Here is a 14,161-nt window from a genome sequence, read left to right as displayed (position 1 = left end):
AGATTGCATTTCATGTTCCAACTTTTTTAATACGCGTCTTTCATGTTGCCTTTGTTCTACCTCCTGTCTTTTATTATAAAAACCCAAACATAAAAATGAGTAATAACCAGTCCTGTGTAACCAATGATACAAAATACATTCTTTTATTCATTCATCATACACAAATACGTAAATACACAAAACAAATCAGTATAGACACAAACAATATTTAGCGGGATATAAATCTTGACACCATTTACAGTACACACCATTTACACAAACTGTTTTGGAAATTCATGTGCTTGTCTCTCTTTTTGGAAACATCCTTATGATGCATTCAGTCTGTAATATCAAAGCTATCTATGCCTTTCGCCTGTGTCTACCATTTTAACTACATCACTTTGAGTCTGCTCCTATTTCATCCCTCATTACTTTCTCACCTAGATCATTTTGCTGCAACATTTAAGATTCATATTTTTATAATATGTACATGATATACATTGATTCTTAAATACATGGTCATTGTTTCCAATCTATTTACAATATAAGAGCTTATTGGTATTTTAAATGGTTACAAAATATGTGTAGTTGATGCTCTAAAAAGAGGCAAATGTGATATTATGTTGACTGTGTAGCGATCAAGTGGAAGTTGTGCTTTGGGGGGGGGCATTGCTTAACCTTCATAACAACAAAACGGCAGCTTACTTCATGAGAAAGAAGCGTGCTATCATATTTGGAGAAAAAACAGGGCTGTGTGTTATATATATTTAAAAAAGCATTGGGTTTACGGAGCGTGTTTTAAGTCGAATCATCTTCTCACGACTCCTCTCCTGTTGGCATTGCAAATGGAAAAAATTGCACTTCCATGGTATCCTTGAGTCCTGTCGTGGGATTGAAAGGGCAGAGCCATTCTCTGGTTTGGTATCAGGAACACTGACACTGCCTCAGTGCAAACCCACACAGTTTCTATCACAATAGATTACAGCTGCATCTGACAGATCAAACAACGTTTCCACGACGGACACAATCTCTCTTCTTGTGGCTGAAAATGGGCCGAGGGGCTAATACCCCAGATGAAACTCATCACTCTGAAGTCACTATTCTTTCATTCTTTGGTTTAAGAGCATCATGTGTGGCATTGAAGTCTCCGTATGCTGTAACACAAGTCAAGCTCTGAAGTGAAGAGTGTATGCAATTAGTTCCTCATATGATATGACTGGTATTTCGTGGGTCTGGACTTTGTTACTGTTTGTAAATGTCCTGCATATAAATAGCTAAATTCCGCAAGACTCAAAAACAAACAAGATATTGAAATTCTGACGAAACAGATAACAAACGATGTCGGATCCAGCATTGAGACACAGGACATCACACATCAGATCTTTGGAGGCCGGTAAAGCATTTACTGTGCAGTAAAAAAGATGGCTTGTCTGTTAATTGTTTTTCTGTCTTATTTATACAAGTGGAAGTTTAATGAAAGACTGCTACCCCTGAGGCCTCCATCTAAAAAAAGGTCCTCACCTATCACAGCTACTGGCTAACTTTGTGGCTCCCTGAATGTCCCGAGTGTACAAAAATATATGTATTTGTGTGCAACAACAACATGAGCTCATTGATCACAAACCCATGCTGAGTGTGTGTGTGTGTGAGTGTGTGTGTGCTTGTGTGTGTGTATATGGGTGCAGGGATGGAGCGCTCGCAGCAGACACATTAAAGCAAATCCCATTCACTCCCTGCTTGCCGAACAGCGAGCTGAAACCCACACCGTTTGTTCTGTCTCTTGTTAGTCTCTGTCTTTTTCTCCTTTTCAAAACCGCCACAACCCGTCCTTTAAGAAACCTTCCTTGGCAGATGGAGACAGAGCACCCCCCCCCCCCCCCCGCTTCAGATCTTCTGGCACATGTGGAGCCTGGACTTGGACGATGAGGTGGCGTCTTTCCACACCTTGCAGGAAAGGCCCTTGGCACAGTCGCAGCGCTGGAAGATCTCCAGGCCGTGGGAGCCTTTCTTCCTCTGCTTGGTGCAGACCTCCCCCTGCCTCAGCACCGGCTTGCAGATTTTGGTCCAGAAATGGCGGGCGCAGCAGTAGCCCTCCGAGCAGTCGGAGGAACGCAGGCACGGGTCGCCCTCGTGTCCTAACAGAGGACGACAGTAAACGGCACTGATCAGCGGAGAACCAGCAAACAAAAGATCTACAAACTGTTGACACGTTGACATTAAACAAATGCTTAATCAGAGACATGAAAGAACTTTGAGAACTCGCCCAGCGTCTTGGAGTTTGGCTGTGATCGTGATTCAGATTATAAAGCACAGGAAATGTATGAGTATTGTTTGACAAGCTGTTTTCCATAAAGATTCCATACATTTGTTTTCTTATTGCATTATGTGTGGACATGTTTAACAACATTTAAATGTATTCTGTGTGCTTACCATATTGTCCCATCTGGTTTACATATAATATTCTGGGCTAGGCTGGATGTTACCATTGCTCTTATGCATAGTGTAAGTTAGTCAATATCCCGCCTCCAGTCAAAAGCATCAATCCACAAACCACTCAATCCATATTTGATTAGTTATCTAAATATAACGTTTGAATCCTCAGCGTGAGGGACTGCTAAACCCGACTGTTGTTCATTGCTTTAACACCACTGCCGTTCTCTTAAACAACAGCTTGTATAATCCCACTATAATGTTATAAGTATAGGCACAGTGAGTCAAGCCTGATAAAAGTAAATGCGCTCATTTATAGCAACTTTAAGTAGTGCTGCAATTTTCACATTGCTTTTAGCATCGCAGCCTGCTGTCTTGAGGGTGCATTTAGAGTTGAGTAATTTAAGTGTCTCATTAAACCTATTGCTTTATGGATGGGCCCTTTACAATAACTTAAATGGTGACATGAACGCTAAGCAGGGGGCTGAGGGAGTTATTAGCTATAATCATGCCAAACCTGCATTCTGTGGTTTTCACTTGTGTGCTGTCAATGCAAGTGTAGGTGCAGAAACAGCTCTCGCATTGTGGTTACTGCTCGACTCCCCACGCTGCGCTCCACGCTCACAGACACTGACACATGAGCCGAGCTGTAATTATCAACATAGTTTGTGGATTGGCGTCAACCATGAACTCTGTTGGACATGCAGACAGGGAACAACAAAAAGATTCAACAGCAGCAAAGCTGAGAGAGAAAACAAACGGGCCAGTGTGTGGAGAGGGAAGGGTTTCCAGTGGACATGTTTTAAACATAAACCTCACCTTTGAGAGAGTGCTTAGTGTGCGGATTTCCATTCTTCCTCCAGCTCTGGTCTTTGGTGGAGAGCGTGTTATGCTCGTCTAACGCTGAGATGTGAGGTGAGAGAACGCTCTCGGAGATAGGCACGCAAATAACTGCAGACAGAAAAATAAGGGATCAAACATCACAGAAAGCAAGAGCAACGCTGCTTTCTTTGTCAAGACACTACATAGAATATGATTCCACCTAATGGCCAACCAGGTTAAAGTCAATATGGTAGTATGGTCAAATAGTGTGGGTTAGGGATTGCTAAGTGTGGCTTTTCAAGGGGATTAACTGCAAATGTTTGGACAGATATGTCACTTTAAAACAAACAACCGTTTCCTAGAGGTTCTGCACACAAACACTTTCTTCATAAATGAGACCAATGACTCCTAACCTCTGGTCATCAATTCAGCTACACTTCTTGTTTCTGTCTGAAAGCATGTGTTAAACATTACTTAAATGTCTTTGATTCAGTCTTTTGGAAGCAGTCACTTTTTCCAGAATATCTGCAAAAGAAATCAAATGTCTGACTCGTACCCTGCAGTCACAACATAACCCAACCTGATATGCTTTGAAAATGTGTGTGTGTGTGTGTGTGTGTGTGTGTGTGTGTGTGTGTGTGTGTGTGTGTGTGTGTGTGTGTGTGTGTGTGTGTGTGTGTGTGTGTGTGTGTGTGTGTGTGTGTGTGTGTGTGTGTGTGTGTGTGTGTGTGTGTGTGTGTGTGTGTGTGTGTGTGTGTGTGTGTGTGTGTGTGTGGACTAGCATTACTATACTTGTGGGGACCTACATCTGTTTACATAGTCATGTGTGGGGACTCGCCTCCCTTATGGGGACAAATCGGAGGTCCCCATAAGGGGGATCATTAATTTTAGGGTGAAGACTTGGTTAGGTTTAAGGTTAAGGGTAAGGGTTAGGCATGTGTTGGTTATGGTTAAGGTTAGGATAAGTCTCTAGGAAATGCATGTAAGTCAATGTAATGTCCCCTGAAGTGATGTCTACATGGTATGTGTGTGTGTGTGTATGTGTGTGCGTGTGCGTGGTGTGTGTGTGTGTGTGTGTGTGTGTGTGTGTGTGTGTGTGTGTGTGTGTGCGTGTGCGTGTGTGTGCGTGTGTGCGTGTGTGTGTGTGTGTGTGTGTGTGTGTGTGTGTGTGTGTGTGTGTGTGTGTGTGTGTGTGTGTGTGTGTGTGTGTGTGTGTGTGAGGTACGTACAGTTGCTGCAGCGGTTCCCAGGACAGCACATGGCGTCTCGGTGGCAGCGCTTCTTCCTCCTGCGGCAGTTGAGGCAGCGGGGGGGAGACTGCTGAGGGCTGTGGCAGTAGCTCCCCACGCTGCACTCCTTATCGTTGCTGCATGGGTACACCTGCTGAGGACAAGATGCCTTTACTTCATGAATTGACTTGACTTTTATAAGCATACATTTGTCTTAAAAATATCTGTGATTTCAAAAAACAATTAACAGCTTTGAGATGTAAGTGAATAAGTGCAAAGTGTGACAATGTGGTGGCAGTAGAATCATCCATATGTTCAGAATATATTAAACAAGTGCATGTCACAATGTGAAGTTACATTTTGTTTTATTTTAGCAAGCATGAGCAGGTCTATTTCAAAATGTGCTTTATATATGATATAAAAAGTGTTGCCTTTGATATTTGACATTGATAAACTTTCCTCCAAGTCATAAAACAACGTGACTGAGCATGAGTGTAAAAAAGGGCTGTTCAACATCTAATATCATAAAAATGTCCCCTTTTATTGGGCATTAGATCATCTGATCGGCAAACCCATGTGTTGTATCCCCCTAAATGTATTTGATTAAATGTGGCATGTTATGTGTTGTCGTGTGTGATCTCTGATTTGCAATGATTACAAAATGTCTACCAGATTATCAGAGCGCTCACCGTGGTTACAGAGGAGGCACATTGTGTATTGTGTTGGTCATGCACAACTCTGTAAACCGCGACTTTCCCAGACCTAACACAGTAACATTCCTTCTAATTCCATTCCAAGCACCACAGTTACACCGTGCACCTCAGGTCGCAAAAGTTAAATTGTAGCTGTTAACAAGCCAAATAAAACTCATGTTATGCTTGAGTTAGAAGTCTTTAAAGAGACCAAAAACGGGAGCTTGGGAAAAAACTCAACTTAAATTCAAGTCATCATGTAGGAAAAGTCCACATCTTACTTTTACCAGATAGAATTTGATCAAGGAGGCAGACAATCAGATAATATCAAGAGAAGATTGTTATATTCGTTACTAAGGGAAACCTTGAAGATGTCATTGAAGTTACTGTAAGAGTGACTTTGTGTTTAAGGTTTCTATGCCATCTCTTCGTGTCCTTTTGAACATGTGTTTGACATCTGAACCAAATGAGGTGGTGACAGAAGTCTCAGCAGCATGCAGAGATCTGAAAACTTGGAAGATGAACTAATAACTCTCGAAATACTATTGAGGATGAGTAAGAAAAGATGTTGCTGGTTTGCTTTGGATAAACTGACTACAGGCTGTGGTCCCTTTGCATTCAATTTGAGAGGACGACATGCTGTAGGGATTAACATGTCTGCACTTAGAGTCATGTAAAGTGGTCATTTGGTTCAGGTCCCAGACAATAGCGCGATTACAATTTCCAAACCACTTCAATTTCTCTCAGTTTCTCTCAAAGCGTTCAGAGGGTTAACGAGTCGACAGACATAATTGAGGGGCAATTACTGCAGCTCATCATACTCCTTCATATTCAATCTGGCTTTGTTTTTGCTCTTTCTGAGAGGTTGGGACATTCTGTTGTCCAGCTGGACACACGAATAACTTTTAAGGCTTTACCGTAAGTGCAGTGAAATGACCACTTTAGCAAAAACAACCACTGTCACCAGCAGCGAGAAGTACAATTAAGGCCAAGCTCCTTTTTTCCATAGCAAGCGCGTGCAGCCGTGCACCGATGGGAAGTTTGACTGGAATTCCGCACACATGCAAGAACTGCCCCCGTTCGTTTTGGAGAAGGAACAATAGTGTTTGTTGTAAATTAGTTATGCAAGACATGTCACTGAATTCCTCAAGAGCTACGCGAAAACACCCGAACGCAGGTTCAAGTCCACTTGGGCGAGACGCAAAGCCGCTCAGGCAGGTCACTGGGTTTTCCCTATTGCTGCAAAGCCTCTAAGTATTTTAAACCGTATGCTTTCTACGATATGGATTTGTTTTTGCAATGGATGGACAACTATTCAAACATGCAGATCAGTGGAAATTGACAGGATTACATTGTGGCTGTGAAAATAAATAATATCCCGTGTCGACCGACATTAGAACAACATGTTCGGCTGGCACACCACGACCAGCACCACATCCCAATGGAGCTGGTACTTACTGACAGATCCGATTTAACGTGGCTTACTTACCACTGACAAACATGGAACAATAAACATGAGGATGAACAAGAAAGATTATAAATTATAATTTCAGCCACAATAAAAAGGAAACTCCTTTTGGGTTTATGACGGCCAGCGGAGAGGGGCTGCCGTGCCCACAACAACAATAATGACCGTACGCCACATGTTCTATCAACACAATCAATATTTCAGCACATTAGAAGTTGTTTCTCAACATGCTTCAGAAAGTGAACAAGATTAGAGTTGTTGGACGAATGCCATGCAGACTTTCTCAGGCTGGAAACACATGGAGGCAATGATACAGACGTAGAAGAATGAGCAGTGAATATTGAACTGAATCCTCATCCATCATTATGACACATTGCCACGATGCAGATGCTTAATGTGTTGATGAAAGTAAAGCCCAGGTGTTTGATGCATTCTAAATGTGTTGATTACTACTGTGTTCAGAGCAGTTCTCTCCTCCGATCGTACACGTGAAGACCAGTCATGGGGAGAACTTTTCAATAAATGCATTGTCTTCTGTGGAGGAAAATAACTATTGATGTAAGTAGGGTTGTCTTGGCTTTGGGGTATAACGATTCATCCGGGGGTTTGAAATAAATGGTTGTTGGCAAGGCAGGTAGGAACAAATACTGTATGGACGCCATCAAGCTGCATTGTGGGAAGAGTATAGAATCCAGCAATTTCACTTTTCCTTTTTTAAAGCTCCCTCCCTATAACTTTATTTGTGTGCAACATTAATTCACTGAGAAGCCCTAACATAGGCGCTCGTTCACAAAAAGAAATCCAAAATGAACAATATTATTAATTACCGGAGTAGTGTGCCTTTGGCTTTCTTGTAGAAAGTCGGTTAAGAATATTGATACCGATTGTTCTCAATGTTCCTGCGCAATAAAGTTACAGCTCCATTTAAAACCAACCCTTTCCATTTTTTTTAAACCGACTTTGGGCGTAGAAATTAAACCAACAATATAAATAAGGTCTTAATTATATATATATGTATTTATTTATAGAAGGACCATGCATACAAAAACATGAATCTCAGCAAAGAGAAGAGATGCAATATGCCAGATTATAGCTAATAGCTAATGTCCGTCTGTGGTCCTCAGGCAGGTTCATAACAATCAATAAACACATAATAACATTGCATGATCTCTATCAGTCACACATTTTAAAACCTGATTCAAGTACAGCTCAATACATGAATACATAGTACACTTGAAATACACTTACATGATCTCGGTCACTCAAATAATTAAAAGCCTGATTTAAATACAGGTTACGAACATAATACTTAGTACACTTCAAATACACTTAAATGAAACATCTAATATATCGTATGACAATCCAGTTCAAATGAAAAAAACTCAGATTACAGTGTAATTAATGTTGGCACGACTGGTTGCTTAATATCATTTTTTTTGCACCATAAGAAAACGAGTTAAAATCAGTACAGGTTTTAAGTTCAACTAGTAATATTTCGAGGAGCTCTTTATGCTAAGTAAAGCTATTCGCCCCCTGGCTCTCGCCCTGTTTCTAACACACAGACACAAGCACTGTATTGATCTTCTAATCCGACTATTAGCAAGAAAGCAAACTCAAGGTGTACTTTTGAAAGCTTTGAACCACATGTCAAGGTATTTCTCAGCAGATGGACTTTACTCCACTCAGAGACAAATCTAAGTTCCTTCTTGTTCTTATGTCATGAGCACCTCATGTTCCACCTCATCAGCCTGTTATTGTGTCAACTGCTTGTTCTGGTGTCAACTGCTCATTAAGAGGAGCATGTACATCACCACGCACTGTTGGGTGATCACAGCTGAGGAGAGAAATATGCTCAAAATATGGTCTCAAGTTCAAAACACTGAGGTGGGAGTTTTTTTCCGTGACATGAAAAATGTGCTGCTATCTAAATATGAAGACAAATGGGCCCGAGAACATGCAGAAGTACTTCATACCCCCCCCCCCCCCCCCCCCCCTCCGGCTCCTCTGTCTTTTGGCCAGCTGCTTGCATTGACTGCAGTGCATATGTTAAGGGCAGAAGCAGAAACACAGTCGATCACCTCTTCAAACTGGAAGACACGGCCCTTTGAAACCCAACGAGACCCTCAAATCGCAGCTGATAATCTCGCCTTATCTTGTCATGTTTTAAAACGCCTCATTCGCGTCTTCTGAGGGATGAAGCTCCATTTGGATGCATCTCATTTATCTCACATCTTTTTTTTTCTTCTGTTGCTCCCTTATTTTCCCTTCAACAGCTCTCGCACATAAAAGCACAGCCCTGGATCCTGCGCAGGAAGTGGGATGAAGACGGTGTACTCTGCAGCCTCTCTTGGTATGCTGGTGGGACGATAAAGGCAGAGACAGACAGAGGAAGCCCCCGGCCCTGTCTCGTGCTGCCCTCGTGCTGGTGAAGCGCTGCGGCTTTGAAGAGGAACTTTGAAGGAGCAACAATCTACAAGGGATTTACTGCCGGATATACAGGGCTTTGAACCCTTACCACTGGTCTAAGGTCCCTTATTTACCTTGGTGGAGTCATTCCAAAGTGCTGATATAATGATTTGGAAGTGTAATGCATAGAAATAACACAAAGTATTGGAGTTTGAGGGTTTAAAATGCAGACATGGTGAAGGGGTTCGGATAGTATGTTTCACTTTGTACAAAAACACAACAAGGCCCTTTCCAAGAGGAGTGCTTTTCTTTGAACTCTTCTACAGACTCACAAAGACATTGCAACATGGTCCAAACAAAAAAGGCAGAAGAAATATAACTTAAAGTTAATTGGTACATTGTTTAACTTTGTTTAACCATGACAATGAAAGTCCTCTAACCACATTTAAGCCAGGATATTGTCACCTCATAAACAGTATTTTCTTCGCAAGGATTTACAACCAAACAGGAAAGTGCGTGTTTAACTAAGAAACAGCAAGTTAAGACTTTCTTTTGAGAGAAAAGTACTTAGGCTGTCCTCTTTTCTGAACCCCTTTAGCACCATAATCATTTCCATCCAGTCCCTTTACTGAATGTATATGATGAGCTACTGCCTTAACAATAACAGCAGTTCATAAGTATTGTCTTGCATTGTTTATATCTAACCAAAAATATTAAAGAACAAAGTACACCAAATCCAAAGTAAAAAAAGGATCAAACACTCAGCACAGGTTGAGCTCATGCTTGCCCTTGACCTTCAGAATTCAGACACTAACCTGAAACAGTGAATGGTGTTAATGACTGGCAGGGGCCTTACAGAGTCAAATAAACGATGTCACTGGATAAACAAACTTCATATGCCCTGAAAGCACAGACAGGCAGTATCAGATAACATAGGGATGGCTGCACACAAGTCACTCGTACAAACCATGTCTTGAAACGCAGCTTGGCGTCTTTCATCACTCAAAACACATGTGTTTATGGGCATGTCCCTTTGAGTGCTAGAATCCAAACTCTCCAAAAACTAGGCTTTCCTTAAGTTAAGTATACATTCTGGGTTGATCTTATTCATCGGACACAAAGAGAGGCACACAGCCAGCCTACAGGACTGCGCTCTTCAAAGAATATCAAAGGAAAGGGGGAAAGTATGCTATTCTAGCAAGTGGGCTGCTCTAAAAGGTGTAATCCTGTGGAATGAGAGGTGCCCAGGTCGCCTCTCTCATTAACAGGTCCAATTTCAATGAAGTGACTTTCCACATGAGACCCCTAATGGCTCCAGTGCACGGCCCTCACAGCACCCGAGGGACCCGCAGACTGCAAAGGCCACGGGACGAGGGACTGAAGCACAAACGGAGCCGAGCGCTAACAAGCACTCACACCTCTTTTCTCAGCTCATTAGGATCCCCAAACAGGTTAGGGGGCAGGCAGGGCTGAGGGAAAGGGAAAGGACGAGGCTCTACGTTTACAGGCTTCAGAGATGGCTTATTAAAGTCATCTCTGTGTTGAATTAAATAAAGCAGAGTTGAGTACCGCATGAATGCCGCCACGCCGTCGGCTCCCCTGTGGGTTCAGAGGTCACAGTGGGGAGCCTGTGCTATCCGTTTCTGTTGGTTCTCTTCCAAGGATCCAACAGCGCCACCCACGAGCGGCGGCAGTCAAGGTCTTAAAGGCGTACATTTCGGTTTTGTCGGTTTCACTCGAGACAGGATGATGTGAACAGGGTCGGACAACTGGAAAGCAATTTTCCCAAACTGAACCACGCCGAGGGAAAGCCAAACCCCGAGCCTGGTTAGTGTGTGATTAATGTAAGCCGTATCGCCCAAAGCCGTCAGCAGCACCAGGAAATAAAAGCACATTAAGCTGTCAAACAACCGACAGCTTTGAGAAGCGGCTCTAATTTGATGACTAAAAACACAAATTACACCCTTGTTTCCTGCTTCAGCGGCTCCTCTCCACCGGGTGGCTGGACTCGATCACTTGCCGCATTTAAACATGAGGGCGATTATTGGAGAGATGTCTTGTAATTGTAAACTTAACTGTCAGAGAAAGAGATGCCTTACATGGTGTGGAACGGTTATATATCTGTGTTTGACTGCAGACTGAAAAAAGGGTCATATATTGAGATGATCACTCACAAAACTGGCAAACTGGCATATGTCAAATCTGGAAACCACTGTAATGTCTCCCAAGGTTTAGTAAACAACTATTTCTTACAAATGTAAACAACCAGCATCCACCGACCAAACATCGTAGATATCAACTCTGAGGTTTCCTCATAATGCAAATGCCAGAGGAGACATTTGAGTTGATGCATGCCCATTTTCCAAACGTACACCCAAGCCTTAATCAGCAGTAATCACTTCACAAAATCAGACGAAGTTGAAAAATATGTGAGGGTGCCTTCTGTGAACCACTTCAGAGAGAAAGCGTCTCAGTGATGAGCCGTTTGGTGCTGTGCAACCTGCTCAGTGCATTTCTTATAATTAAAAAATCTAAGGTAGAGTAATTGCAGTTATATACTCCCTGTGATCACTCCTAGACTAAATATATGCCTCACTCTGCTATTACAGCCTCATGAAGAGAGCAGACTTGTTATCATTGATTTATTCGGCTCATAAATGGCCACTGAATATGAGGAGATGCAGAAGGTCAGTGCAGTTTGCCTGCCAGCGTCAAGCCGCATATCTGGCCAAGGCTGAGCTGTGGCTGTTACTTTACAACTCTGGAAAACCTCTTGGCATACAGAACACACACACACACACACACACACACACACACACACACACACACACACACACACACACACACACACACACACACACACACACACACACACACACACACACACACACACACACACACACACACACACACAAATACATATCCCTCTCCTGCCATAAATGCTATTCGCCACACTGCTATTGGACACACTGCACGATGACATTTTGTAACAGTGTGGTGGTCTCTGCACACATATATCGGTTCCCCTCATTCCACTTTTCCAAACCGCTCCACATTATTGCAATGGTAAAGATGTAAGCAGGCGTTCAAATTGAGGTCTGGCAGGGTTTGCTTGAGGTTGGGTCTCCACAGAGGAGAGAAAGTGGCTTTTCCATCATTTCTGCTGCCTGAGCTGGATGTCAGAGCGCTGCTCTCAGCACTACGCGCTTCACAGATACCCAACACTATCACCACTGCAAGTCATACAACAGACAGTTCAACGGCCACATGTCAACACGAGTTAGAGGGTGAGACCATCAGGCAGGAAAAATGCATAAGGAGAAGAGTAATCAGCTGTGTCAGTGTGCTGAGAGACCTGGTGGAGATGTGGCAGTGCCATCTGCTGCTCAAAAAGATACTCTGATGTTTAATTAAAATGCAAAGTTAGTGGTTATCTATCTAGGAGATGAAGACCACTTGGCATTTGTCAGTTTTTTGTTTGACTGATGTGTCATGTTTCTTTTCCACATTAGTATAAGTTCACCTCTCCAAAAAATTTATCAAAAATATTCACTTATTGGAAAGATTTGGAGCCTTGGAGAACTTTGCTTTTCCGGCCAAGCAATACATGAACAGCTCTAATTCCTCACTTGATAAAAGTCACTCATAATGTTCACAACTTGTTACTTTTGCCAGAATAAAGCGTGCCAAATCTTTAATTTTTTTTGATCCCACATTTGCTGTCAAACTACAGTAATATGGCACTTTGTTGAAACAGCAGGAATTTATCACTTTGAGTGGGTATTAAGTGGTTGGTAAGAGTATCCCTCAGAGGCCCCACAGTAAGAATCTCATAATCCCAGCAAGCGTCTGGACCACTTTAATGACACTAAGACCCAGACAGAAAATTACCCTAAGTGTTACATTTTTCTCACATTTCTGCTGGCATTGATGATTTACTGTTGAAGTGCGACTGTGGCGTCAGGTCTGAAAGGCAATTAGGGTTTATGAGGGGTCCAATCCCTGCAATTTCCAATAACGATTCACACGTGAGAAAGCTCTTTTAAGGCATAGGGCTACTTTGCTTACACACCTCAAGATCCATCATAACAACAGTTTTGAAGAGGATTCGCACAAGTATGCACTTCTCTATATCCACGGCATACTGATATTGTGATTTACAAAGGGGGAAACTGTTCTTCTTTCTTGTTATGCTTATTATAATAAGTTAACACTACTTTTTGGACGTATTATTACTGTACCACTAGTATTAATTATTCCACTGCTGCTAATCATGTTAACCAAATGAAGGCTGCGTAAATGTACTGCTGGCATATCCAACCATACATCCTCAGATAATGAAATAATGAAATGTACCTGTGCAAGGACGTTGTGTTTCTTGGTGATCCCGATGTGAGCAGTGCGGTTTGTAGCCGGTGTCGGTGACTCTTCCGACAGAGCTGGCTTGATTAAGTTCGCCTTTGGACGCGCCTCTGATACCTGGGATGTCCCCGTCTTCAGTGAAGCGACGAGAAACACCACAACACAGCATCTATTCCAAGTTAGGACGAGCATCCTTGAAAATCAACGTAAATATACTAAAAAGAGAAAAAAAGGACTTGAATAATCTTAGTTTCTAAATGACAAGTGTGCGCACTGTCAGTGTCCATGCGTTACGCAATACAGAGAGTGTTGATGATGATGAAAATCAGTTATTCAGAAGAATGGCTGCCATCGACACAGTTATCTGAGAGCCCAGTGTAGGAGGGAAACAACGAAGAAGCGGATCTGTTAAAATGCTGATGCTCTGAGGGTCAGAGAGAAACTTGACAAGAGGTTTCCTCCCCTGTCTCCGTCTGGCTGTGAGTGAGCACTTAGTCCTGCAGCCGGGTGTTTTATGATCTCGGATACTTTCTTTTTATAGGATCTAATGAGTTTGCTTCCTCCGCCCCTATTGACAACTGACAAAGAATGAAACTGATCTGTGCGCGGCACTGCTGCTTGCACATTGTCGTCTCGACACCGGCACCAGGAGCCCCGTTGGGAAAAGGCTATAAAATTATACACTGTGTATTTTAACTGGGCGCTTGACCCTTTTTACTGCGAGGCTGATGGGCGCGTAGGAAACGGGAAAAGTCAGAGTGGTGCTGCTTTAA

The 14,161-nt window shown here is 42.6% G+C and overlaps 1 protein-coding gene across 2 annotated transcripts; it reads right to left on the bottom strand.

The window, feature by feature from the left end:
• Positions 1-1,850: 1,850 nt before the first annotated feature.
• On the bottom strand, positions 1,851-13,882 carry dkk2 (dickkopf WNT signaling pathway inhibitor 2). Of its 2 annotated transcripts, none has more exons than XM_034092915.2 (4): positions 13,383-13,882; positions 4,461-4,614; positions 3,229-3,360; positions 1,851-2,114 (listed from the first exon to the last, which is right to left on the bottom strand). In XM_034092915.2, exons 1-4 carry the CDS (start codon positions 13,578-13,580, stop codon positions 1,864-1,866), a joined length of 735 nt encoding a protein of 244 aa, XP_033948806.1. In that variant the 5' UTR covers positions 13,581-13,882; the 3' UTR covers positions 1,851-1,863. The 2 variants fall into 2 exon arrangements, with proteins under 2 accessions (XP_033948806.1, XP_033948815.1); XM_034092924.2 differs by having other exon boundaries at positions 4,461-4,611.
• Positions 13,883-14,161: the final 279 nt, after the last annotated feature.

Source organism: Pseudochaenichthys georgianus, chromosome 1 (assembly GCF_902827115.2).
Source record: "Pseudochaenichthys georgianus chromosome 1, fPseGeo1.2, whole genome shotgun sequence".
Classification (NCBI taxonomy): domain Eukaryota; kingdom Metazoa; phylum Chordata; class Actinopteri; order Perciformes; family Channichthyidae; genus Pseudochaenichthys; species Pseudochaenichthys georgianus.
The sequence above is the reverse complement of the archived record's forward strand: the minus strand, read 5'-3'. Positions and strand labels throughout refer to the sequence as shown.